Source organism: Lutra lutra, chromosome 6 (genome assembly GCF_902655055.1).
Source record: "Lutra lutra chromosome 6, mLutLut1.2, whole genome shotgun sequence".
Lineage (NCBI taxonomy): Eukaryota > Metazoa > Chordata > Mammalia > Carnivora > Mustelidae > Lutra > Lutra lutra.
Window position 1 is genome coordinate 20,143,229 of NC_062283.1, and position 25,812 is coordinate 20,169,040.

General features: G+C 40.2%; 1 protein-coding gene across 1 annotated transcript; it reads right to left on the reverse strand.

The window, feature by feature from the left end:
- Positions 1–309: 309 nt before the first annotated feature.
- On the reverse strand, positions 310–25,769 carry RIOK1 (RIO kinase 1). Its single transcript, XM_047734060.1, has 17 exons — positions 25,479–25,769; positions 22,508–22,721; positions 20,640–20,730; positions 19,385–19,454; positions 17,703–17,745; positions 15,601–15,693; positions 14,734–14,846; positions 14,552–14,632; positions 13,109–13,195; positions 12,521–12,658; positions 11,845–11,948; positions 11,530–11,636; positions 8,938–9,003; positions 5,840–5,959; positions 4,966–5,019; positions 2,800–2,952; positions 310–1,910 (listed from the first exon to the last, which is right to left on the reverse strand). Exons 1-17 carry the CDS (start codon positions 25,547–25,549, stop codon positions 1,800–1,802), a joined length of 1,716 nt encoding a protein of 571 aa, XP_047590016.1. The 5' UTR covers positions 25,550–25,769; the 3' UTR covers positions 310–1,799.
- Between the last annotated feature and the right edge of the window lie 43 nt (positions 25,770–25,812).

Here is a 25,812-nt window from a genome sequence, read left to right on the forward strand (position 1 = left end):
CTTGACCCCCCAAACACACCTTGTCCGAGTAAGATCAAACACGTGCGAGAAAGGGAAGATCCTGAAGATAAAACCCCAAACACGTACAGGATTGCTAAGTCGGTTTCTCTCTGGCTAACTGTAGGCTATTTAAGAGGGGCTACTGTTGTAGCCCCAAATTTACATTTTGGATGTTGAACTTTTTTAAAGTCAGGAGGGGAGGAGAATATGAACAATAATAAGTACGACCTAAAATTTTAAAAGCTCAGCTGACTGTGCCCCGCCCTCCCCTAGTAGCCCACCAACTGTACAACCGGGTGCAAACTTCAATTTCAGGGAAACTCAATTTATTTGTAGCAACTGTTTCTGATGCAAGGGCTAAAGTAGGATTTCCAAAAGAAAATATACGGTAAGAAAAATTAAAAGTTGATCATTTCTTTGGACTTCCGTGCTCTGCTGCAATGGAAGCTTACCGCCAATCCTGCCCCAGCCACATAGCTTCCCAGCACTGGAAGTGACAACTGCTGTAGTCTCGCAGTCGCTTGGGTCATAAACCCTGAAACCGTCCCTCAGTCATACGCCTCCCATATTCCCTTAGCGCATCCAGTTCGCTCCACTCAGTTAAACCTAGAATCCTGCCACTGTCATGTCCGCTGCTACCCTGAGAACGGAGCCATCGCCAGCTCTCACGTGGGTTACTATAGTAACGGACCCCTGGTCTCCCACCCTCGCTTCCGACTCAGGTCCCCACCAAAGCCAAAGAGAGCAAGAGCCTTCCAAAACATAAGTCAGAGCATATCATTCCTCTGCTCGAAACCCTCTAAGAGCCTCGCACCACCTGATCTCTTTCTCGGTTATGGGAACCTCTTGTTTCTGGAACATTTCAGGCACACTTCTGCCTCGGGGCTTCACACTTGCTGTTTGCTTTGCCCGGAACACTCCTCTCTCCTGACACGCACATGACTCACGTTCCTCAAGTATTTGTTCAAATGTAGCTGCTCGGTGCAGCCTGTTTTTCAACTACAAACTCCCACCTCCCCAGCATTCTCTCTGTTCAGCATTATTTCTCACCACAGAATTTAACCCCTACTGATATTGTTTTTTTTTTTACTTATCTGTTGAATGTCTTGCTTTCAAAATGTAAAGTACCTGAAGGTGGTCATTTTTCAGTTTTGTTTCCTGCTGTATCCCTAGCACCTAAAACACTCAAATATTCGATGAATGAGCAACAGGCCAAAGAGATGAATGTGAGATAGCTCATGACCTGCGATGTCTTCACTCAAGAGTAATGAAGGCGAGGAGTAAGGGCATCCCAAACGAGCAGCAACAGCACAGAGTCCCAGTGGATGATGACATCAAGAGCCAACTGAATCCTCTTATAGGCGAAACTCTCTTCTATAGAAACCGTGGCCCTGGGATCAGAGGATTTCAGATGGGTCCCTGGTAGGGACGAGCAAAGCGAAAACAATCCGCCCAGGTCTGTCCAGAGTACCCTGACGTTCACGTTTAGACTGCGGATGTTGGTCACATTTAAACATTCATGATGCTTCCAAAACATTGCAGGAGAAAAAAATACATATAAAAATAAAATTATATAAAGCTCTTCATTAAAATAGTAGTTTAAATAAATCCTCTGTCAGTACCACCAGGAGGCAGTAAGAGGCTCTAGACAGGAGAGCTTAGAGCTTGTTACATGATTACAGGAGAACACGTGACCCTGTCTTCACGACCCCGCCGTGAGAATCCCTTCCAGACACAGCTCATCACGCAGGCGGGAAAAGCGACTGATTTAAGATTATTCTATGTCTCGCGTTCTCGTTCTATTTGCGCTTTTTCATCTTGGCTGTCTTCTCCTTTCTTTTTTTCACATGCTTTGGAATTTTGTTTTTTCTTTTCTCTCTCTGGGCTTCCTTGACCATCTTTTTTCTTTCCTGTAAAACAAAACAAAATAAAGAAAGAAAGGAACCTGCAGATTTCATTCAAGAGTATTCATTTTACTATTATAACTAAGAAAGAAAATATATATGAAAGGATAAAAGTGAGTATAACAGGAAAGATGAAAATGATTAGGATGTGGTGGTGCAGTTTGGTTCCAAATTTGTCTCTAGGGTTTCTTAATAGAAATTTGAAGAGTGCCCAACAGAAATATCTGGAAGGACTATTAAATGTTTGCAACTATTTCTTCACAAGTTTCATATTCTAATAGAAATAAAGGTTGGAAAGAGACAAAGTATTTGCAGTAGACGAAGAGAGAAAATGTGAGCATTAACTTGGGTATAATAACTCTCTACTATACCCAAGCAATAACTTGGGTATAGTAACTCTCTCAGAAGTTTTAGGGACCAGAACATTGTAGGGTTTAAAGGCTTAAGCTAAGAATGAACAGGAACATTTGGACAGCAATCATGTATCATTTGTCTCATGCCGATGGCTAAGAGTAGAATCAGTCTTTTAGATTCTGGAAACACCGGCTTAGTTGCAAATCCCCTGCGAAATGGCCCTTCAGTATTTCACCACGAGACAACTCCAACATCAGTTGTGTGTCAAGTGAATGACAATCATTTCTAATCAATGAATTCAGCGTGTCCTCTCTCCAGGCAGTGCCTGGGGAGCTCCTAACAGAAGCCCAATCTCCACACGATGTGACCTCCAAAGGCAAAGCTCACGCGTAGAAACTAGCACTACAGCTACAAGTACTTACTGATCAATGTTTCCAGCCATTACAATCTACTCATCTAATCATCTAATCTTGAGCACAGAGAAACGAAACTGGCTTTGCTGCCATGCTGAAGAACAAGAGAAATTCTATCCTCGGCTCACCTTTTTACCAACTTCGGTGTCAGCAGTGGGTTTCCTGGAGCAGGCCTGGTCTTCCTGCTCTTCAGCCTCTGTGTCAGAACACTCGGAGCTTCCAGCATCTTCTGAATCGGAACAAGCCTCTCCCTTAGCCTGATTGTCTAGAAGTGCAGGGACCTTGAAAATATTACAAAACCACGTTACTCTAAACCACTATTGTCCAATGCGTTAATGCTAGAATTCAGATTTTTCAGCCTTCCAGGTATACGGTGAACCACATCCTGTACTGAAACATCGAGAACAACAGAATCGACATCAGAGAGCAAGTGAGGAAGCAGCACATCAAGTGAGGCTCCAGAACACACCCAAATGAAGGAACCAGGGCTTCACGGGGTGACCCAGATCACCGACAGAACTGAGCTGCAGTTTGAAAGGATGAGAAATACAGATAGAAGTGAAGAAATAAAGATTTATTTGGATAACTTTCACAGCTGTTTTCCTATGAACTGAATTTCAAGCAACACTTACTATTAATCCAATTGAAAGGGAAAACAATATTTTAATAAGAGAAATTAATGCTTTTTCTCCCTGAGGAAGTTTAGCAGTTTTTAAACGAGCAGGAACCATTTTTTAAAAAGCAGATTTTCCTTTTATAAGAAGAAATGATCTTTAAAAGGCAATTGCACAGAAAGGTTTTCTAGCCTTCATGGGCTGAAATTCAAGGCACGACCATCCCATAGCACTTACTAGACGTAACACGTACTGAATGTGTGAGTTTTCCTAATTCAATTCTTCAAAAACAAAGACATAGTAAGTTTTCAAAAAGCAAACTATGATCCTTCATATTTAAGCCTTTAATTAAGAATATTAAAATAGGGGGAGCCTGGGTGGCTCAGTGGGTTAAAGCCTCTTCCTTCGGCTCGGGTCATGATCCCAGGGTCCTGGGATCAAGCCCCCCATCGGGCTCTCTGCTCCGAGGGGAGCCTGCTTCTCCCTCCCCCTTTGCCTGCCTCTCTGCCTACTTGTGATCTCTCTCTGTGAAATAAATAAATAAAATCTTAAAAAAAAAATAGAATAAAAAAAAAAGAATATTAAAATAGGTTCGCCTGGGTGGCTGAGTCAGTTAAATGTCTGCCTCTTGATCGCCGCTCAGGTTTTGATCTCAGATGAATTCGAGCCCCACAATGGGCTCCATGCTGGGTGTGGAAACTTTCTTTAAAGATTTTATTTATTTACTTGGGAGAGAGAGAGTGAGACAGTGAGGGGGAGAGAGAGAGAGAGAGAATGAGCATAAGCAGTGGAAGGGTGAAGGGAGGGGCAGAGGCAGAGGGAGAAGCAGGCTCCCTGCTGAGCAGGGAACTCAACTTAGGTCTTGATTCCAGGACCCTGGGATCATGACTTGAGCCGAAGGCAGATGCTTAACCAACTGAACCACCCAGGTGCCCCACGTGGAGCCTATTTAAAAACAAAACAAAACATTAAAATAAGCAAAAAGTGCCTTTGTTTTGGCTTATGTTAGTTAATCCACACCATTCTAAAAATGTAAAACAAAACAAGATTGTTTCGAGAAAAAACACTACAGGAATCCAGAACTGTAAGACTGCTAAACCCGTGAGAATGGTCTGCAACAGGTTTTATACTAGTAGAGACCAGATTCCCTTTTTGTTGTTAACTGTGAAAACATCAAGAAACACCTGGTTATCATTAAAAACTCCATAAATAAAGACCAGGATACAAAAAGTATCAATGCCTCAGCAACAAAAACAGAACAACTGAGAGACAGAAATAAACCACAAATTCCTATAATTCACTTTTCCGGTTAAGAAAAAAAAGTGAACACAGGGCGCCTGGGTGGCTCAGTGGGTTAAGCCTCTGCCTTCAGCTCAGGTCATGATCTCAAGGTCCTGGTATTGAGGTCCGCATTGCGCTCTCTGCTCAGCAGGGAGCCTGCTTCCCCCTCCCCCTCTGCCTGCCTCTCTGCCTACTTGTGATCTCTCTCTCTGTCAAATAAATAAATGAAATCTTAAAAAAAAAAAAGTGAACACAAATACAGCATTTCTGAAAATGCCCATAAACTTCGAAAGTATCTATACTAGTAATACTATTGTTAGTTTAATTCTAGTATGCAGGAGGTTTTATACGCTTCCAAAGAGTATTTGTGTAAATGAGGAGCAATACAAGTTCTTATACCTTCTGAACTCCAGACAGATCTTTCTTCAATCCTGTAACTGTCTGGTACAGAATCTTAAAACAAGAAAGACAAAAAATAAAATCAGCATAAAGCTAGACAGTGAAAAACACACGTTGCAATATTACAAGTGAACACTGTGGGCTCATAATTTTCTGTGATTATTAAAAGGTGCTTAAATTTATCCCCTGGCTAACACAGCAAGTTTATAGAGTGGTGTATCACTCTTGCCCACCAAGCATATAGGCATGAGCAACGGCCCACAGCCCACCCACAGCCTGACGGTTTTTACAAATGAACGTCTGCCACCAATTTTATAATAGAAAATTCTACCTTTGATTCTCAATTAAATGGAATGAATGTATTCTCCTCCCCCAAATAACTCCATTCTTCTCTCAGTATTCGGAATCATGAAAAGCTGTATTCAATTATTATTAAAGGGCTTTTAATTTCACCAATTTTTGGAGAAAAAAGTTTTTTTCTTATCTTATAATGACCTATATAATAGCCTCAATTTTGCTTCTTAGCCTGCAAAGTCTAAAATATTTACTATCTGGCCTTTCCACAGGAAGAAATGTTGCAGACCTTAAAATATGTATGTTAATGGACCTAGTGTAATAATTATTTACAGCCCAGACTTTACACAGATCTTCCATTTTCTGCAAATATAGTCTGTTGGACCCAAATGTGCCATTTCCTTTCACAAATACCAGTGAATTCCCTTTACATCCAATGTGCACAGAGGATCTATTAATGCAAAGGCAAACAGCCATCTCAGAAGACCAGAAGCCAACATTCAAGATGGCAGGTGTGGGACAGGAGCTTCCTCTATAAATCTGCTTAAAGATGAATCTACGTACGAACCAAGCTACTCACATTGTCTTGTTGGGCATTCATGGCCATGTCCTCTTCCTTCAATTTCATCATTATATCCATATCCCTTTCATAATTCTTTACTTCATTCAAGGTTCTAGGAATATAGGCTCGCTTAAACACCTCACAGAGAAAAGGAAAATCAAAATGGTTATTTACGTGCTTCTCTCATTCCCTGAGCATCCCACCCCCGTCCCGTCAGAGCAGTCCGTCACCATCTATCGTGCTGATTCTCAGCCAGGCTCTCTGCACACAGTGGCGTTGCTGTGTGGCATCCCAAAAGGACTTTGCTACTAATAATAAAACGTGAAATGATTTGAAGTGGCCTCTCTCCCTTGTGTGCATTCCCAAAAGCTTTTGAGCAGGCAAGAAAGGAATGGAGCTGCAGCTAACAAGTACTGCCCCGGCCGTGCCTTGCAAAGGAACATGTTCTTACCTGGAAATCTCACCTACTAGAGTGACAATTCACAAGTGCTGATAAATACAGCGTGCCTTATATTCATCCATCACACTAACAGTCGGAGAACTTTTGATAAAAAGTCCACTATAGGGGCACCTGGGTGGCACAGTTGGTTGAGAGATGGGACTCCTGGCTTCAGATCGGGTCATGATCTCAGGGTCCTGAGATCGAGCCCTGTGTCGGGCTCTGTGCTTAGTGTGGAGTCTGCTTGAAATTCTGTCTCCCTCTCCCTCTGCCCCTCCCAATTGTTCTCTCCCTCTCTCAAACAAATAAATCTCTAAAAAATAGCCTGATTCCCAAGATTAAAATAATTTTCTTTTTCACCACACATAAATATTTAAAGTCTACAATGGTACCAAAATCAACATTTAAATCATTTAAAAATTCACATTTGTGTGCAGAAATGGGCTTTTCCTTTTTTTTTTTTTTTTTAAAGATTTTATTTATTTATTTGACAGAGAGATCACAAGCAGGCAGAGAGGCAGGCAGAGAGAGAGGAGGAAGCAGGCTCCCTGCCGAGCAGAGAGCCCGATGCGGGGCTCGATCCCAGGACTCTGAGATCATGACCTGAGCCGAAGGCAGAGGCTTAACCCACTGAGCCACCCAGGCGCCCCGGGCTTTTCCTTCTTGAATCATGCTTCAATGGGTTCTTTAAAAATGTTCTATGTCTGAAGCGTGATATGCCCTAATTTCAAACTACACTGCAAAGCTATAATAAGGGACACTTGGGTGGCGCAGTCAGTTAAACATCTGCCTTCAGCTTCGGTCGTGATCCCAGGGTCCTGGGGTCGAGTCCCCCATCGGGACCCCTGCTCAGCAAGGAGCCTGCTTCTCCCTCTGCCTGCCGCCCCCCACCCCCCGCTTGTACTCTTGTGCGCTCTCTCTCTTGCTCACTCTTTGGTAATCTTGCTGGCTCTCTGGTAAATAAATAAATAAAATCTTTTTTAAAAAAAGTTGTAATAATCGAAACAGCACATAGCACTAGCACAAAAACAGACATGTAGATCAATGGAACAGAATACAGAGCCCAGAAATAAGCCCACGCATATATGGTCAATTAATGTACAACGAGGGGATACAAACATGTAACGGGAAAGGACAGTCTCTTCAGTAAATGGTACTGGGAAAACTGGACCGCCACATGCAAGAGAATGAAACTGGATGACTATCTTACAAACAAAAATAAACTCACAAAAGAGCAAAAACCTAAATGTAAGACCTAAGACTTTAAAATTTCTAAAAGAAAACAAAGATCGTAAACTTAAACACAGTCTTAGTAGTCTTTTTTTGGACCTTTCTCCTCAGACAAGGGCAACATAAGCAAATGGGGCTACATCACACTAAAAACCTTTTCAAAGCAAATGAAACCATGCACAAAATGAAAAGACAATCTACCAAGTGGGAGAAGATAATTTGCAAATGATGTATCTGGTAGGGAGTTAATATCCAAAAGATAAAAGGAACTCAAAAAACTCACCACCAAAAAAATAAATCAATAAATAAATGATTTAAAAAATGGGCAGAGGACCCAAACAGAGATTTTCCCAGAGACATACAGACGGCCAACACACCCATGAAAACATGCTCAGCCTCACTGTAGAGATACAAATCTAAAGCACAATAAGAGGTCACCTTGCACCAGTCAGAATGGCTATTATCAAAAAGAATTAAGTGCTGGCAAAAATGTAGAGAAAAGAGAATGCCCATTCACTGCTGGTGGGAATGCAAAATGGTGTAGCCACTATGGAAAACCGTACGGAGGTTCCTTAAAATATTAAAAATAGAACTACCACAAGCTTCAGCAATTCTATTTCTGGGTGTTTATCCAGGGAAAACAGAAACACTAATTCGAAGAGATACATGCACCCCTATGTTCACTGCAGTATTATTTACAATGGCCAAAGTAAGGAAGAGCCCATTAATAAAGAAAATGTGTGTGTATACACACACACACACACACACACACACACACACACTAAAACATTACTCAGTCTTAAAGATGAGTGAAATCTTGCCATTTGCGACAACATGGATGGACCTCAAGGGTATTATGTTTAGTGAAATAAGACCGAGAAAGACAAATACCATGTGATTTCACTTATATGTGGACTCTTCTAAAAAAACAAATGAACAAACAAAACAGAAACAGGCTCAGAAAAACAGAGAACTGGTGGGTGCCACAAGGGGAAAGGATGGAGGAATGAGAAGGAGATTAAGAGTATAAACTTCTAGGTTTAAGATAAATAAATCACAGGTATTTAAAACACAGCATAGGGAATATAGTCGGTAACATTATAATAATATATATGGTGACAGATGGTAACTAGACTACTCAGCAATGTACATAAACGCCGAATCACCGTACTGCACATCTGAAAGTAGTACAATACCGTGCATGAACTATTCTTCAAACAAATAAGTAAAGCTCTCCGTCTAGGACAATGTGCTAATAGGCTGCTGAGTGGAATGATGTAATGAAATGTAATTATCCAATTTGGCGCAGTTCAATTATGTACAAGGAAATATTCTCATCATCTGAAAACTGCTTCTCTCTTAAAATCAAGTTCATGACCTAGCATGGCCTTCAAAAACAAAAACTCAAAAGTGTTTCCTGCGACTGTGAACAGATAATCCATCTTACCTCTTCATCCACATGCTCTTGGCTGGACCGTTCTTCCTTGGTCCTTTGAGATGCTATTTCCATGGCCTTGGAAAGAAATCAAAAGTTACATTCCTTTATATTCGACCTACAGAAGATGCATCCATTTCTGAGTTTTAGTATAAACCTGCTCTTATCTTTCTCAGTTTCACCTCTCACTTCTGAGAAAAAGGACTCCGAGGCCTGGGGTGATACAGGTTGGCTCTCTCTGTCAGACCTCACCAAAAAGGCTGCTCTCAGCTCGAAGCTAACAGCATAAATCAAACTATTTAACTTTGGGGAATCCCTAACCCTTTCCTGAAGAGTGAAACTGCCTTTCCTAATTTTTTTTCAAAATTTTATTTGAGAGAGAGTACAGGGGGAGGGGCAAAGGAAAAGGGAGATGCAGATGCCCTGCTGGGCAGGGACCCTGGGACCACGACCTGATCCAAAGGCAGATGCTCAACCGACTGAGCCACCCAGGCGCTCCTAATTTTTTTTTTTTTTTTTTAAATAAGTCTCCACGCCCAGTGCAGGGGGCTGAATTCAAGACCCTACTTTTCCTAATTTCTAAATGATTAGCAAAAATATTTACTAAAGGACAACTGAGACCCAAAGAATGGAAGAACCACCCTTTAATTCTGTAGCAGTCAATGAAGGGAATCAAAGAGGAAAAGTGGACTGTCCTCTAGTTTCGAGCATGTGTTTCTAACGCTGCAGAAAAAGAAATTGCCAGAGGAATCTCTTTGAGCAGTGGCTGCAGCTAAGGGGACAAAGATTCTATGAGAGTCTCTGGGCTTGGAAAACTGGAGATTTGTTCTCTCCTTGGAATACATAGAAAAAAAGAACTGTACTAGGGTTTTTGTTTTTTTCATTCAGACACTAAAATTAGTGCTAAAAAATTCAGGAATAAAAACGGTATGTATTTATTCAATTAACATACATAATTGCTTAGTGAGTGCAAGGTACAGATTTGGTACTGGGTAATACAGCAATCAGCCTGCTGCCCCTTATGGGCTCGCGTTCTAGCAGAGGCTGACAACATTAAAAAGAACTTAATAACAAGAGTGCCAGGCGGCTCAGTCTGTTAAATGTCTGACTCTTGATCTCAGTTCATGTCTTGATATCAGGGTTGTGAGTTCGAGCCCCACACAGTGGGGAGCCTACCTAAAAAACAGGAAAAAAAAGTGAAAAAAAGATAACTTAATGACAAGTGAGGCAGTTTGACCACTTCTACTATAGGCTCACAAGATCTGGGATTTACACGTGTGGAAACAATGATTTCTGCCTGATTTCTCCTTGAGAAAGTTCTGTGAATAGAGCTCTAATGTGGCCAACAAGCAGGAGAAAAGATGCTCAACGTCACTCATCATCAAGGCAATGCAAATCAAGCTATGATACTCCACACCTCACACCCGTGAGGACAGCTACTCCAAGAAAAGACCAACACAGGGCACCTGAGCGGCTCAGCGGGTTAAGCCTCTGCTTTCAGCTCAGGTCATGGTCTCAGGGTCCTGGGATCGAGCCCCGCATCAGGCTCTCTGCTCAGTGGGGAGCTGCTTCCCCCTCTCTCTCTGCCTGCCTCTCTGCCTACTTGTGATCTCTCTGTCAAAAAAAAAAAAAAAAAAAAATCTTAAAAAAAAAAAAAAAGAGCAACACAAAAACAAAATCAGAACACAGTGAGGATGTATGTGGAGAAACTGGAACCATCTGCACAGTGTTGGGCCGGAATGTAAAATGATTTCACTGCTAAGGAAGACAGGATGGCAGTTTCTCAAAAAAAGTAGAACAGAATTACCAGCTAATGCAGCACCTGCACTTTTGGGTATCGCCCGAAGGAACCGAAAGCAGGGTCTTGAAGAGAGACTGGTGCACCCATGTTCAGAGCTGCATTGTTTGCAACACGCAAGGGGTTTCAGAAGCCCCCCCAGTGTCCACTCAGACGGGTGGGTGCACAGGGAGTGGCTGTTCACCATGAATGAATCTTGAGGACACTATGCTAAGGGAAACAAGGAACCAGAAAAAGGAAACAAAACAGCATGATTCCACTTACAGGAGGTACTTAGAGTAGACAACCTCACAGACAGAAAGCAGAAGGGGCTGGGGGTAGGGAGAAATGGGGAGTTAACGGTGACTGGGTACAGAGTTTGTATTTTACAAGATGAAAAAGTTCTCATGATGGACAGTGGTGACGGTTGCACAAGAGTGTGAATGTACATGATGCCACTGGACCATACACTTACACGTGGTTACAATGGTATGTTTTACACTATGTGCATTTCGCCACACTTGCAAAAGTTCTAGGATTCAAAAAGGCCTCTGAGAAACAAGGGAAAGACCAGAAGCCTAACAAGTTTCTCACTAAAGGTTCACGAACTTTGGTGGTCTAGGTGACCTTGTCCAATGCTTCAAGTCAAGAAACCTGGCTTTCCCATTGGCTCTTTACTGTACTTCTCATTCCCTATGTGTGAAATCAAAAGAAGGTCTCAAGAAGCTGTTGAAACGAACATATACTGAGCAGTCGGAGTCCCTGAGAAGTGCCACGTAAGCGCAAATTACTATTTTCTGTTCCTTCCTTTTCTCGCCCCATCTCACCTTTGAAAGGTAAGCGTCCATGTTCTCATGTGTGATGGACGGATCTGTGACAAATTCAAAGAGTTCCCGCACAGTCATCACAGCAACACTGTGCTTCAAAAAGAAATCTGTTGGAAGGAAAATACAGTACAGCCTTAGGAGGGGAAAGATTATTATTCCAACTACTCCATGGAGAAACAAAGAGAAGAATAAAAATATACCATCTCCCAGCAAAGGTAGACGTACCACTACATGAAATGATTTAGTGCCATGATTTGGTATCAGCAGAACCAACAGACACAAACAACTTGGTAGGAAACTCCAATTTCCACTCACCGTTGACGTTGGCACAGTCCTTTCTTAAGAACTCCAAGGCGTGTGGGTGGTCATGCTCTACGGACTGAGAAACGTCAATGATGTACACATCTCCGCTGTGGTACCTGTGGGCCAGACACACAGGGTCTTGGGATCGACTACTTTCCTGCACTTTTTTGTTCAAAAAAATTCTATCTTAAGAGCAAAGGAAATAGCCAACAGAACGAACAAGGTGGGTAAGGGTAAGAGGCCACTCTGACTAGCAGGAGATGAAAACTGAAACAATTTCCAAAGTCCTGTAAATCTGTTAAGGATCAGATGGTCAGTTCTGTGACTAAGTCCACTGTAGGGCACAGAACAACACATCCTACACTATGACCATGTGAAAGCCAACTTGAAAACTCTAGAATTTAAAAATGACTTCTTGGGGGCGCCTGGGTGGCTCAGTCATTAAGCATCTGCCTTTGGCTCAAGTCATGATCCCAGGGTCCTGGGATGGAGGGCCGGGTTGGTCTCCCTGCTCAGGTGGGTGTCTGCTTCTCCCTCTCCTCCCTGTTCGTGTTCTTCCTGTCTCTGTTTCTCTCTCAAATAAATAAATCTAAAAATAAAATAAAAAGGACTCCTTGCTTTGGATTTTATTTTCTTGAAGGCCATGAAGTGCTGTACAGGAGGTTCCTAAGGGTCAAAACACACTCACAGCATGTTAAATTCACTGAGATCTGCGTGGACAAGTCTGGCATCTTGATACATTCTTCTCATATACTGGATGAGCTGTAGATATAACTCCCGAGCCTTGGATTCTGATAACTGGACGTTTTTCAACAGTGGCGCTGGCCTTGAATACAAATAAAACAAACTAAGATAAAATGCCCCAGAATGAGTTTTCTTGCTTTGTACCACACATGGCCACATGGATTTCTTTTCAACAACTTATCACTAAACTATATCACTACAGATGTACCAATCTGAAAAGCTGTCTAGAAACAGGTATTCTCCCAGCTTACTGTGTAAAACATTCCTCAAAACTGGGTGAACTTTGTTATTCTGAAGCATTCTGAGACTTAAAAAGGTAGAATAAATGAGTAACTCTATGCACGAGTACAGTGGGAAAGATTCACAAAAAAAATTCCAAGATGAAAGGAGCTATTTAAATGGGAAAGAGTCCTATATTGGATAATTCAAAGCACTTAAAAATATACTTCTGAAAAAAAATTTCTTAAAAATACACCTCTGATAAAATCTTTACACCTCTGACCATGTAATTCTTAGCCTTCTACGTACTCACATGTCATCTTTACCAATGAAGCCCATGACAAGAACATGACTTCTCAGCAGGATAGGTTCTGGGCATGGGATCTGTGCTGTGTTTAGCCTGTGGTATTCAAAGACAAAAGGACAAGGGAAAAGGTGACCCAGTATCCAAAACAAATGACAACAGCTACAGAACACAAGATTAATATGGCTGTTAGGAAACAGCATCAACATGTCTCAATGGTGTTACTGCATTTCAGAAACTTGAAGACCCCAGAGATTTTGGGTAGCACCATGATGCACAACCAAGAATGACAAAACACTGGCAATTAACCTACATCTCACCGCCTCTAAGGCTCAGCCCAATTCCAGAGACGTGAAACTGTGAATTGTGCACCTTGGAATTGGTAAACTACAGCAGATCTGTCTTCTGAGTTGATTAGCCTCAACAATGATTTAAAAAAAAAACAGTTGGACTCAGGGCACCTGGCTGGCTCAGATGGTAAGAGTGAGCACGAGACTCTTGATCCTGGGGTAGTGAGTTAGAGCCCCACCCACACTGGGTGTAGTTTACTTACAAAACAAAACAGCTGGACTCATACATAATAGCTAGCTGAACACAGGAAGATTTCAAAAGTACTTTCAAAACAAGTATTTAATACTAAAATATCCAATGTATGTCATTAATGCACTGCAGATAAAATGCCAAAAAGGTATTTGAAAGAGGGGAAAAAAACTTCAAAAAAGATTTTTTAAGATTTTATTTATTTATGACAGAGAGACACAGAGAGAGAAGGACACAAGCACAGGGGAGCTGGTGAGGGAGAAGCAGGCTTCCTGCCGAGCAGGGAGCCCAATGTGGGGCTCCATCCCAGGATGCTGGGATCACGACCTGAGCCAAAGGCAGAAATGAAACAATTGAGCCACCCAGGCACCCCAAAACTTCAATTTTTTGAGAAAACTTGGTCTCAGCTCGATTAAGTTGCCCTCACCTGATATAAAAGTGTCAGCACAAAGAATGGATAAATATGTCCAAGATTGGACTGAAATCAGAAAAAGAAAACCATGATAGAGTTTAGGTCCTAACAAAATTGTCTAAAACTCCGATGCCTATAAAAAATGACAGATCAGTCTCAAAACCCGACTGCATCATTTCCCTATTTAAAATCTTGCAACTGCCCCCTACCATCCTCAGTATAAATTTTAAATGCTTTCACATGGCTTCCAGGTGCTTGGAATGACCCAGCCTTGCTAAATAAATGTAAATTTTTCCAAAAACAGAGTGGGAAAGTAATGGGTTCCCAAAACAGAGAAGACAAGGTAGTTCTTATTTGTCCAGGAATGTGCTGGACCTAACAGAAACAAACAGCACTCCAAGTACCCACTTTTGGACAGAGCCACCCTGGGATTTGTCAGCAGGAAGGAGCGACGGCCAGTATGGCCTGCCGCAGCACAGCCACACCCCCCAGACAGTCACCTGATTAAGTTCCTCATTTCTTTTTCTGCCCAGGTTTTCACCATTTTCCTGGGGTTTCCTTTACAATAGCCATGACGAAATCTTGAACGAGAAAAATATTTGTTATTCCAATCATTCCATTATTCCAGTCTGTATTTTAGGATAGAGAAATTAGGCCAACTGGAAAAAAAATCGGAGCTTACCTGAATTCCCCACTTACATACTTATCCCGATCTTTGAACACCAAAATGGAAGTTTTGTAAATTTTGATTGCTCTGCTCTCTCCATTTGCTGTGCTAGCATGGTACACATTCGCCTATTTTGCATCAAAAACAAAAGGACATTTGTGTTAAATAGCTACACATGGTATTTCAATTTTTCACTCTATTTGATTCTATTCTCAAAAGTTAGAAAAAAAGTCAAGCGAACTGAAGTAACATGTATGAGAAACACCATCATCCAAAACATCATCACCAAACGGTACAATAAGTAGGGCTCAAATTTACGTATATAGTAAGATCCAATTATATACAAGAAGCCATTCCAAACATTTTTGTATCTCAAGTAGGTGAAAAATATTTTAAGACACTCCTACATCTGATTTATAAATTGAGTTTTACTGAGAAGTGCTTCCCATAGAATGAGTTGCTAATTTAAAATGCCATGTCTGTCTTTCTCCATATCCATGTGCAAAGGAAAAACGGGAAAGAGATTGGTTGACTCACAGAAACCAGACTAAGCCCCTGCCCCCATTAGTAACTATGCAATAAGGACTCGGGCCGGCAGGAATCAGACCATCTGCACTGACCCTGGGCACCCCTGGACCCAGTGATCCAGTATTGTGACGGAGGTGAAAAGGCACAGTTGTGTGCCCAACTTCCTCCCCACCCATAAATATTAATAAAGCTGTTTTTGGAAAGAGTAAGCTATTCTGACTTGGGTGTTTTTTTTTTTTTCCTTTACTTTACTTTTTAAAGGCACCATTTATGTACCAAGTGCCTTAGTTCCCTTTGGTATCTGAAGTAAGAAAACTAACATGAAAACATTCAGGCATCCAAAGAAAAGCTCACTTCTTTTCCTGTGCTTATGCAGCCATTTATCTCGGATATGATTCCTCTAGTCAACATCTTGAATAATATCATTCGTGTTCTAGGATCCAACACCTAAAAAATTGGAAAAAAAAAGAAAAAGAAAGTTCAGAGAGACAGTACCAAATATCTGTCACTTAAAACAGCTGACCATTAATAATCTGAAGAGCTTAAGTACTAGGCCATCCTGGCTGACTCAATGAGTATCAGCTGTGGTATTTTTATTCACTCCGAATTTTAGTAAATAAAATGCGACACAAAGGCCAGAGAGACAAGAGATGAACCAACAAATTCAGTCACAGAAATCAAAGTCTACCAAGTCAAAAGGAAGCAGAATTGACCATAGACTGACATGATTAAGAGAATGTAATACAAGTCACATAACTAGGTTTACATTTTCTAGTAACATTATAAGGAGTAAAAAAATAGCAGGTAAAATTTGTTTTATTTTATTTAATCCAATATATCTAAAACACTATCAATTTCAACATGCAATTGATGTAAGAAGTTACCAGTGAGAGATTTAACACTGTATTTTTTTACACCAAGCCTTCACAGTCCAGTGTGTTGACACTGACGACACGTCTCAATTCAGACTAGCTACCTCTCAAGTGCTCAGTGGCCACTGTCCCAGACATGCAACTTTAAATCAGGGGTCAGCAATGGGACTGGGAGGGAGACAAACCATAAGTGACTCTTAATCTCACAAAACAAACTGAGGGTTGATGGGGGGAGGGGGTTGGGGGGTTGGGGTTATGGACATTGGGGATGGTATGTGCTACAGTGAGTGCTGTGAAGTGTGTAAACCTGGCGACTCACAGACCTGTACCCCTGGGGATAAAAATTCATTATATGTTTACAAAAAAATTTTTAAATTTTTTAAAAATTAAAAAAAAAAATCAGGGGTCAGCACCTTATAGTCCATGAGTCAAATCCAGGCCACAGCCTGTTTTTCTATAGCCTGAAGCTAGGAATGGTCCTTACATTTTAAAGTAGTTGTTTAAGAAAAAAAAAATTGTGAGCCATAATGCTTAAAGTATTTATTTAACCCTTTAAAGAAGGAGTCTGCACACCTCTGCTACAGATGAGTAAATCAGGGAAAGGGTCCCCTTTGAAGTCAGCGCAATCAATCTTGAGGTGGCTCCAGCAATGTTCTGATCCTCTCTATCACCTTTTCACATCAAAAATCTGGGCAAATGCTAACATCCAATCACAACTCTCTACATATGGGAAAATAAAGAAAATTCTTCTACACTCTTGAATAGAAAGAATAAAAACAAGTGTAATTTCTAAACCAAGTAATGAATTTCTAATTGAAAATTACACACACACACATACCCCCACTTTGTGGCAGATACCTATCCTTTGCAAAAGCTCAGAAAAATTCCTGCTGACCTTAAGACAAGACAAAAGATTCCGATCTTACAATGAATTCTGCTTCCCCACGGAAGAGGGAAGCACTGCATGATGGCCAGAGCGGGGCATGACTCTAATTTATCTGTTAACAGTCCTATTATAAGTACAGCAAAATGTAGATTTCTGAACTCAAAACTACAGGAAGGAGTAGTTTTAGATAACATTAGCATTAAGCAAGAAGAATGAAGGCAAACTATAACCCAAGAAAAAAGTAATGCTCATTTAAAATGAGAGCTTGCAGGGCATTTGGGTGGCTCAGTCGGTTAAGCATCTGCTTCTGCTCAGGTCGTGATCTCAGGGTCCTAGGATGTAGCCCCACATTGGGCTCCCTGCTCAGAATGGGAATCTGCTTCTCCCTCTGCCTCTGCCCAGCTCATGCTCTGTCTCTTTCTCAAATAAATACAATCATAAAATAAAATAAAATAGAATAAAATAGAATAGAATAAAATATAGAATAGAATAGAATAAAATAGAACAGAATAGAATAAAATAGATAGAATAGAATAGAATAGATAGAATAGAAAATGAAATAGAATAGAATAGAATAAAATGAAACAGATAGAATAGAATAAAATGAAATAGAATAGAATAAAATAAAATAAAATAAAATTAAATTAAATTAAATTAAATAAATAAAATAGAGAGCCTGCAGCACATTGAAATTTTACCTGTTCCACAGTTGCTCTGTCCGCCTTATCTTTGATGCGATACCTAAGCAAAAACAAAAAAGTATATGTGACATTCAACATTTAGAAGCCAAAATAAAGTTTCCAAATGTATCATTCCTTGAAATTCCTATATGGGTAGTTTCTTTAATAACAGATTTCATAATCTCATTGTAGTTTCATTGCTCACTAATGATTCCTTCATGTCCCCTTAATCATCAATTCAGTTCCCTAGAGCAAAAGGAACACATCTGCCTATTTCATTCATAGTTCTGTCCATATTTTGGAAGGATTAGATAAAAAGAACAGCTGGGATAAAGTGAACTATGCTGCAAAAGAGAAAACACCAAGTCTATTAATAATTGCCCTTAAATCTTTAATGATTCTATTAATACAGATTAAAGTCATTGATACTGCCTTCTCTTTAGAGTTCCTTTCTACAAAGACACAAGGTTTTATTATCTTAAGATATTTCCTGGGTTCTACATCAAAATGCAAACTCTGGTTGGTTTCAGCTCATACACTTAGTGACTCTATTAGCACTCATCTAAACTCATAAAGATTCAAACACAAAGATCCAAACAAACACTTCCATGAAATAACAAGTGATTATGGCAGTTCTCAAAAAGTCTGTATCTTGGGGCGCTTCAGTGGCTTAGTCAGTTGAGTGTCGGACTCCTGGTTTCAGCTCAGGTCATGATTTCAGGGTTGTGAGATCGAGCTCCCCCCAACCCCACCCTCCCACCCTCTGCACTCAGCTGGGAGTCTGCTTGAGATTTTCTCTCTCCCCCTCCCTCCACTCCAGTGGGTGCGCACGTACTCTCTCTCCCTCAAAATAAATTTTTACAAAAAGAAAAGCTGATTATCTCTTAGGTATAGCAATAAACCAGAAGAAAACTGATTTTTAAGTTCAGTTCTTTTTTTTAAAAAAGATTTATTTTAGAGGGAGAGAGAGCACATGTACATGCACAGCCTAGCAGGGGGAGGGGCAGAGGGAGAGAGAGAGACTCTGCAACCAGACTCCCACTGAGCCCAATGAAGGGCTCGATTTTAAGACCCTGACATCACAACCTGTGCCAAAATTAAGAGTCAGACACTTAACTAACTGAGCCACCCAAGTGCTCCTTAAGTTTGGTTCCAACACTACTAGTTGTATAACCTTAATATCACTTGCTAAAATATACAGTTAATGCCTTAGAGTTACTATGACGTAGAAGTAACTTAATCAACTTAATCTTAATCAGATCTTAATCAACTGATTTTGAGAAGAATAAATAAAAGCTGTTCTTAGTTATATCACTATTCAGTTTTAATCTTCCCTTGAATTTTTAAAAATATTTCATGGAAAGGAAGAAATTTTAATAAATTCTGAAAAGGGAATATTTTTATGCTCTAACGTTTTACTTTAAACTAGAATCTATATTTTAGTTTAAAACCATTACCCTCCTGAGAGTATATCTGTGAATTTCACAAAATTATAGTTTGACCATACATATCTTAAGACTCAATATTTTCAACTTATAAAGGAAAGGATATCCTCACTTAAGCTAAAAAAAAAAAAAAAAAAGGAAAAATTGGTTTAAGTATACAAAGAAATATCCTTTCCAAAAGATTTAGGACCAAGACGCTACTTTTTCTCAAATTAGTCCCCATCAGCCATGATTTATAGTTAAAATATTACTTACATATCTGCTTCCTTTTGTCTAGACTTTTCAGTGACTTTATTTATGACAGAATCAGTAATATTTAGCTTATCTGAAAATTAAAAAAACACAATGTAAACATTTAAGACAAAAAGACAACAGTCTGAATAGAATACTTCCACCCTCCTCCTTATTTTCTAAATGTTTTGTTGTATAGAGAGTATCTTTGAATACTAAAAAAAAGTTCATGTTTTTAGAGATGAGCACGACGCTGTGTCTCCGTAGTGACAAGTGTTGTCACTGTCATCACCATAGCTATGATTTCTGAGCCACAGAAACCCGGACCCAGGCATCCCCCCCCCACAAATACTTCACCTGCATATGCTGAATTTCAGACACTTGTTCATACTTTACATGACTAATACAGACAACATAACTGCTTGAATTCCAAGTCTAATTCTAAAAACTTCAAGTTTCATTTTAAATTATAGCTCAATGATGGGCTATGAGAGACGTGCTAGGTTTATAATGAGTCAATGTCTGTGAGACAAAGATGACCCTGCATTTTTCAAGAGCTGGTGGTTCAAATCAGCATTCGACAGCTCACTAAATGACTGACACCTACACACTGAGTGTCTAGTAAAGCCAAATGTACTTAGGTTCTGTATTCTAGCACAGCTGACTCTTGAACAACATGGTTTCAATTGCCCTGGCCCACTCACATGCAGAATTTTCACAGCATAGGACCGCACATGTATTTCCTCTTCCTTATGACTTAACATTTTCTTTTCTCTAGTTTCCTTTATTGTAAGAATGAAGTATATAACACATATAACATACAAACTACGCGTCTATCCACTGTTTGTGTTATCAGTGAGGCTTCCCATCACCAGTGGGCTGTTAGTAGTGAAGTTTTTGGGGGAGTCAAAAGTTATACATGGATTTTCAACTGTGTGGAGTCAGCATCCCAACTTACACATTCCAGAGTCAGTATATTTTCAACATCCTATTATTAGATAATCTTACCATAAAATCTAATACAAAACAGACAAAAACTTGAACAGGCACCTGTAACTTTATAATTCTATAGCAGAGAAAAAAACAGAACTAAAAAAGTCTAAGCTAAAGTCTCTTCCTGAAGTCAGGCTTTTAAGTCACTGAGTTTTTATCTTCTGTAAACGTTATTAGTCAGTCAGCAACACTGAATACTCTCATTTCTTGATTTAATAACACATTTTAATAACACTATGGTTTCTGAAGAACTTCCTCAGAGCCCAAATATATTTTACAAACTCACCTAGATTAATTTTATTCTCAAATTTCCGTAAGACCTTGTCTGCTGGAGTAGACATTTTGGCTGAATTGCAATTGGAAGTCTGTCGATTTGCCTAGAAGAAACGAGTTTCAGAATTGAAGGCACTAGTTTTAAATAAAGACCTCAGGCTCTTTATCACATCCCTTTTTCCTTAGCTCACAGTTAACTATTAAAGCATCAATACTTGAATGAGTACCCAAATAAAAGGTTAAAAATCAATCACATTTGTGCAAGAAATTTTTTAAAGACATCTGAAATAGGACAAAATTAGTGGTTAAAGGAGTCTGTACCATCTGCCTCTTTTTAACCTCTCTACAATGTATTCCTCATTATTATAAATAACAAATTAAAATTAAATGCATTTTTTTGTTTGCTTTATAGATTCAAAATTTGAAAATGTTCATTTATACCCAAAGTGTGTAACGAAGAGCTTAGACCAACATGAAACTAGTTCTAAGAATCTCAGTTTGGGTCTACTATCTCAAGAAAGGGAAAGATTAAGTATGAGACTTAATAACTTAGACTGGCACTATGCACAAACTTAAGTAATAGCAAAAAGAGAAGAAAAAACCCATAAATAAGAGAATATAGTACAGATAAAAAGCGCCCATAGTAATTGCTGACTTAATCCCGTTATCTCAACTTGGAAGTGTAAGGCTGACTTGTTTCTTGTTTGCACAGACCTCTTTAAAGTTTTCTACTAAATACAATTTTTAAAACATTTCTAAATACAGGTTCACAGTAGAAATCAAAGGTAAAATTTTAATCACCTATAATTCCCAACACCCAAGACAACAGTTAACATTTAAAGACGTATAATTACTTGTATTACTAGCTTTGTTCAAAGGGGTTACACTATTTCAAAGTTGAAATAGCTCAGTGTCTCACCCACAAATTAATGGAGGAGTTACCAAAACAAGACCACAAGTGTGAAATTCATCTGGTTATTTTTAATTGTTAGCATTCTAGTCCACAAAACAGTCTCAACAGTCAAAGAAATATTTTTGGCTTTTTCCCCCTCCATCTCTTTCAGAAACTGGTATGTTCCAGGAAGATGTACCATGCTAATTCTAGGACTCTGCAAACTCCTAAAACATCAAGTACTTCCAGTTGAGATGAAGATTTTATGTAGTTGGTAACTCACATTTTGTACACAGCAGAGATGGTAGATCATAAACATATGTCATTAATATAGCTTTCCACTGCAATAGATCTTAAAGTCGCATAACATCCCATCAGGGATCCTATGAGGGAAATCAGTCCCTCAGTAATTAATCAAGTTTACTTCCAATGTTTCTCTATAAGCAATACTGGAGGATCATTCTTTTAACATTATTTTTGGCACAATCCTAGAAGAACTGCTGAGTCAAAGCACTTATTTTATGTTTTAAATACTTTTTCTCACATACCAGTTTATCCTCCAAATAACTGTGCTTATTTACTCAATCAGCAATTATACTTTTGGGTCTTGGTCAGTTTCATGGGGAAAAAAATGGCATCTCTACATATTTAATCTGCACTTCTCTAATTATTAAGCAAGTTGAACTTTTTTCTCCATGCTTCCTAACCATTTGTAGTAAACTGCCTGTTTACATCCTTTCCTGTGCACATTTTAAAACTCATCATCATAATTTAAATGACTTTTTAAATGTACTCATTATGAAAGGAATCTACATCCAGGAAGTTACCAGAAATACGAAAAGGATGAAGAATGAAAATGGTTAAAACCTGGGGCTACAGGGCAACATAACCTGATGGAAATCTTTCAGTCAATCCCAGAATGACAAAAAGTTCTTTGAAAAAAAGACAACGTAAGCAGTAACAGATGTATAAAATCATTTATAAAATACCTGGGGGTTACTCCTTGCATTTGAGATGCAACTCTTGGTGAGCTTCCCAACTCCATCATCCCAGTCCCAGTCGTCATCATCATCATCATCGGACTCTTCCTCCTCCTCCTCCTCTTCCTCCATCTCACCTTCCCCCGTCTTCTCAGACACATTCTGCAGGTCTTCAAACAGAACACCATCTTGTTCTCTGCTGGTCTTCAGGTCAATGCTTTCACTAGAAATAACAATGTTTCAGCATGTTTTACACATACCTCTAATTGGATTTACACATGTATTTTGTGATACAACAGACTAAATCTATACCAATAAATCTAAAAGTTTTCCTTCCAAAGTACTTCCCCATAAAGTGCCATTCTCATTGTTTGCTTCTTCTCCTGGTCCTACTAAGAAGAAATACATCCGGTATGAAACCCACTTCTGCCTTAATGAAGCTAGGATTTACGCTGTCAACTTTCTCTGCTGAACAAATGGGACTCTGACCAATACATCAGACCCGCCTCCAGGAAAACGATTCGCAAATATGCCTTGGGGGGGGGGGGCTTTTCGACAAAATTTGAGAATAAGTCTAAAGCAGCCTTACCTTGAGCTTAGTGCCACTCCGACAAAAGGAGCTGTATCAAGATCGGTGTCACACAAGAACTTTAAATCACCCTTGCTCGTGAAGGGAAGGAATGAACAATACAAGCACCACAAATGAGAGTGGGAATATGCGTGTAATTCAGTATGAGAAGTGGTGAGTCTCGAAACCAGAGAACAGGTCCAGAGTAAAAAGGGAGCACAACCAATGGGGTGTTTTCTTGCCATGGGAAAATTCAGACCGAGTGCTACTGTATCTTCTTAGTTATTCAAGATAAGCCGGAAGTGTGGATTTTTGCGGCAAATCCTACTTAACTGGTACATTTAATTTTAACAAAACATTGCATACCAAACAAAATATGTGTCCGCAGGTCATAGTCAATAGAGGAACTACCAGTTTTGACCTCTCATGTAGAGAACAAAGACAGAACCACATAGAACAGCTGATAATGTGAACTACTAGCTTAAAAAACAGACGAGAGTTTAGTAAATTCGGATGATCAATCCTGATTATTAATTAGTCACAGCTTACAGGGCTCCAAATCTCCATAAATATGGCTGGGAAGAAATAATCATTACACACCTGCTATTTATAGTTACTATGATTCTGTAAATACAATCCTTAATTTGATCCTTCAATTGCCAGTAACCTAGAGTGGCATGTCTAAGTCATACTTCATTTGTACCAGAACTTCTCAACCTTAGCTGGACAATTTTTTTATTCTGGAAGGTCGTTTTGTGCCTCGTAGAATGTTTAAAATCCACTGGTTTATCCTCACAATATCCAGTAACGGCTGGTAAACCAGTGCACACTCATTACCGTCAACTACTCACCAGCAACACTGAGCTGGGTTTCACCTTCCTACTTCTTCCCTAAAGCCTTATACATGCTTATCTGGAAACAAAAATCTGCAATTAATTTGAAATAAAATCTTATTTTTCTGGCTAAATCCAATGTAACCTCCCAGTAATGATAATTTGCTCATGGAAGTCTTCCTTATTCCTCATCCGTTTTTCCTCTGTACTAGCTACCCAATTCTAATACAAATATCAATTGTCTAATCCCTTAATGTTTCCCCTCTTACCTACTGCAAGCCCAGTGTCAATCAGGGTGGTGTTTATCAATGCATCCCTACCCACGAATGTTAGATCTGACACACAGAAAATGATCAACATATATTAACTGAAAAAAATCCCCAACTGATTAATAAAATCTATATGTAAAGAATCCTTACTGTAAACACAAAGTAAAAACGGTATTCTTGGAATTCCAAAGGAACTCTCAATGTTTCATGTAGGAGTTATCCTTAATTCCTTTTGCCTCACAGGGTAACCCACATTCAATACACCAAATCTTATCACTTCTACCTAAAACATAATCCTGTTACCCTATATCTAGCTCCCATCAAGTCTGAACTGAATTACTTTTGTCAATTTTTTTTTTTTTTTTTTGAGAGAGAGCATACATGAGCTGGGGTGGGGGGTTGCAGAGGGAGAGACTCTTAAGCAGGCTCCATGCCCAGTGTGGAGCCTGATGAGGGACTCATCTCATAACCCTCAGATCATGACCTGAGCTGAAATCAAGAGTCAGATGCTTAACTGAGTCACCAGGCACCCCTACTGATTAATTTTGAACTGCTTCCACCCATGCCCTCCAAAACCATCCTCTCCATAACAGAGCAATTCCTTTAAATCGTAAGTCATATTATGTCATTCCCCTGCTAAAATCTCTCCTATGGCTTTCTATTAATACTTAAATATCCCAACTCCTTAACACTTACAAAGCTCTACACCATCTGGCCCCTTCTCACTTCTACATCGTACCTAGCCAATGGCCTCTAAGTCTCCCCTTCACAGCCAAGAGCGATACCAACGTTAAGCCTCTGCACTGTTGTCTTTTGCTGAACGTCTGTTCCTTCGGCTCTTCTTGAGATTAGCTCCTTTTCGTCGTTCAAATCTTGACTTAACTCTCTCCTGACATTGTCGTTAGTCTACCAACTGATTTTAATTATTTACATAGTGTCTATCTTTTTTTAAAAATATCTCTAGGTACTCAACTGTCAGTCCCTCCCAAGTACAAGGTAAAATTCATTGACAGCAGGGACTGAGTCTTGTTCATCACCATCTCCAGCGCCGAAGACAGAACCCGGCACACAGTAGGTGCTCAAATATTTCTCTACGCTGAATACAGTTAAAGAGCAAAAATCTGTGTTTCCTAACCGCTATCCCAACTGTGCGTGCCCGCGATGCTAACTCTGCCGCAAAGCAGGTTATAAAAGACCCGGCTGGGATGGAGAAAGAAGCGGAACTACCGGTCTCCCTCAAAATCCCAAGGGGGCGGTTGGCGGAGAAGACAACAGAATCCCAGCGGAGTCAGTGTCCAACCCGCGCCCACCTGTCGGAGGCATCCGCGTCGTCGAACTGCCCCGGGACCACCCGACTCATCAGCAGCCGCCGGTAGTCCATGACGGAAGCGCGCAAAGCCTTGACGCCCGGGGAGGCCGTCCGCCCAGCGCTGGAACAGGAACCCCACAGGGACAGTCCTACCCGCAGCCCATCAAACCACCTTTCGGCAGATAACCGCCTAGCAAACCACTCAGAAGCTCCGAAGCTAAAAGCGAGCGCCACGTGCTAAAAAGGAGATGCACTTGCTACGGGAGGAAGCAGGATCTCCCCGACCGGAAACTCCCGCTCGACCGGATGTCTCAGCCCTGCCGGAAGTCCCGCCC

Coding starts and splice junctions, on each gene's coding strand:
- RIOK1 (XM_047734060.1), bottom strand. CDS start 25,549: ATGGACTACCGGCGGCTGCTGATGAGTCGGGTGGTCCCGGGGCAGTTC. Junction 19,455..20,639: donor TGAGAATAAAATTAATCTAG/GTGAGTTTGTAA, acceptor TTTAATTTTCAG/ATAAGCTAAATATTACTGAT. Junction 13,196..14,551: donor GAAATGAGGAACTTAATCAG/GTGACTGTCTGG, acceptor TGAATACCACAG/GCTAAACACAGCACAGATCC.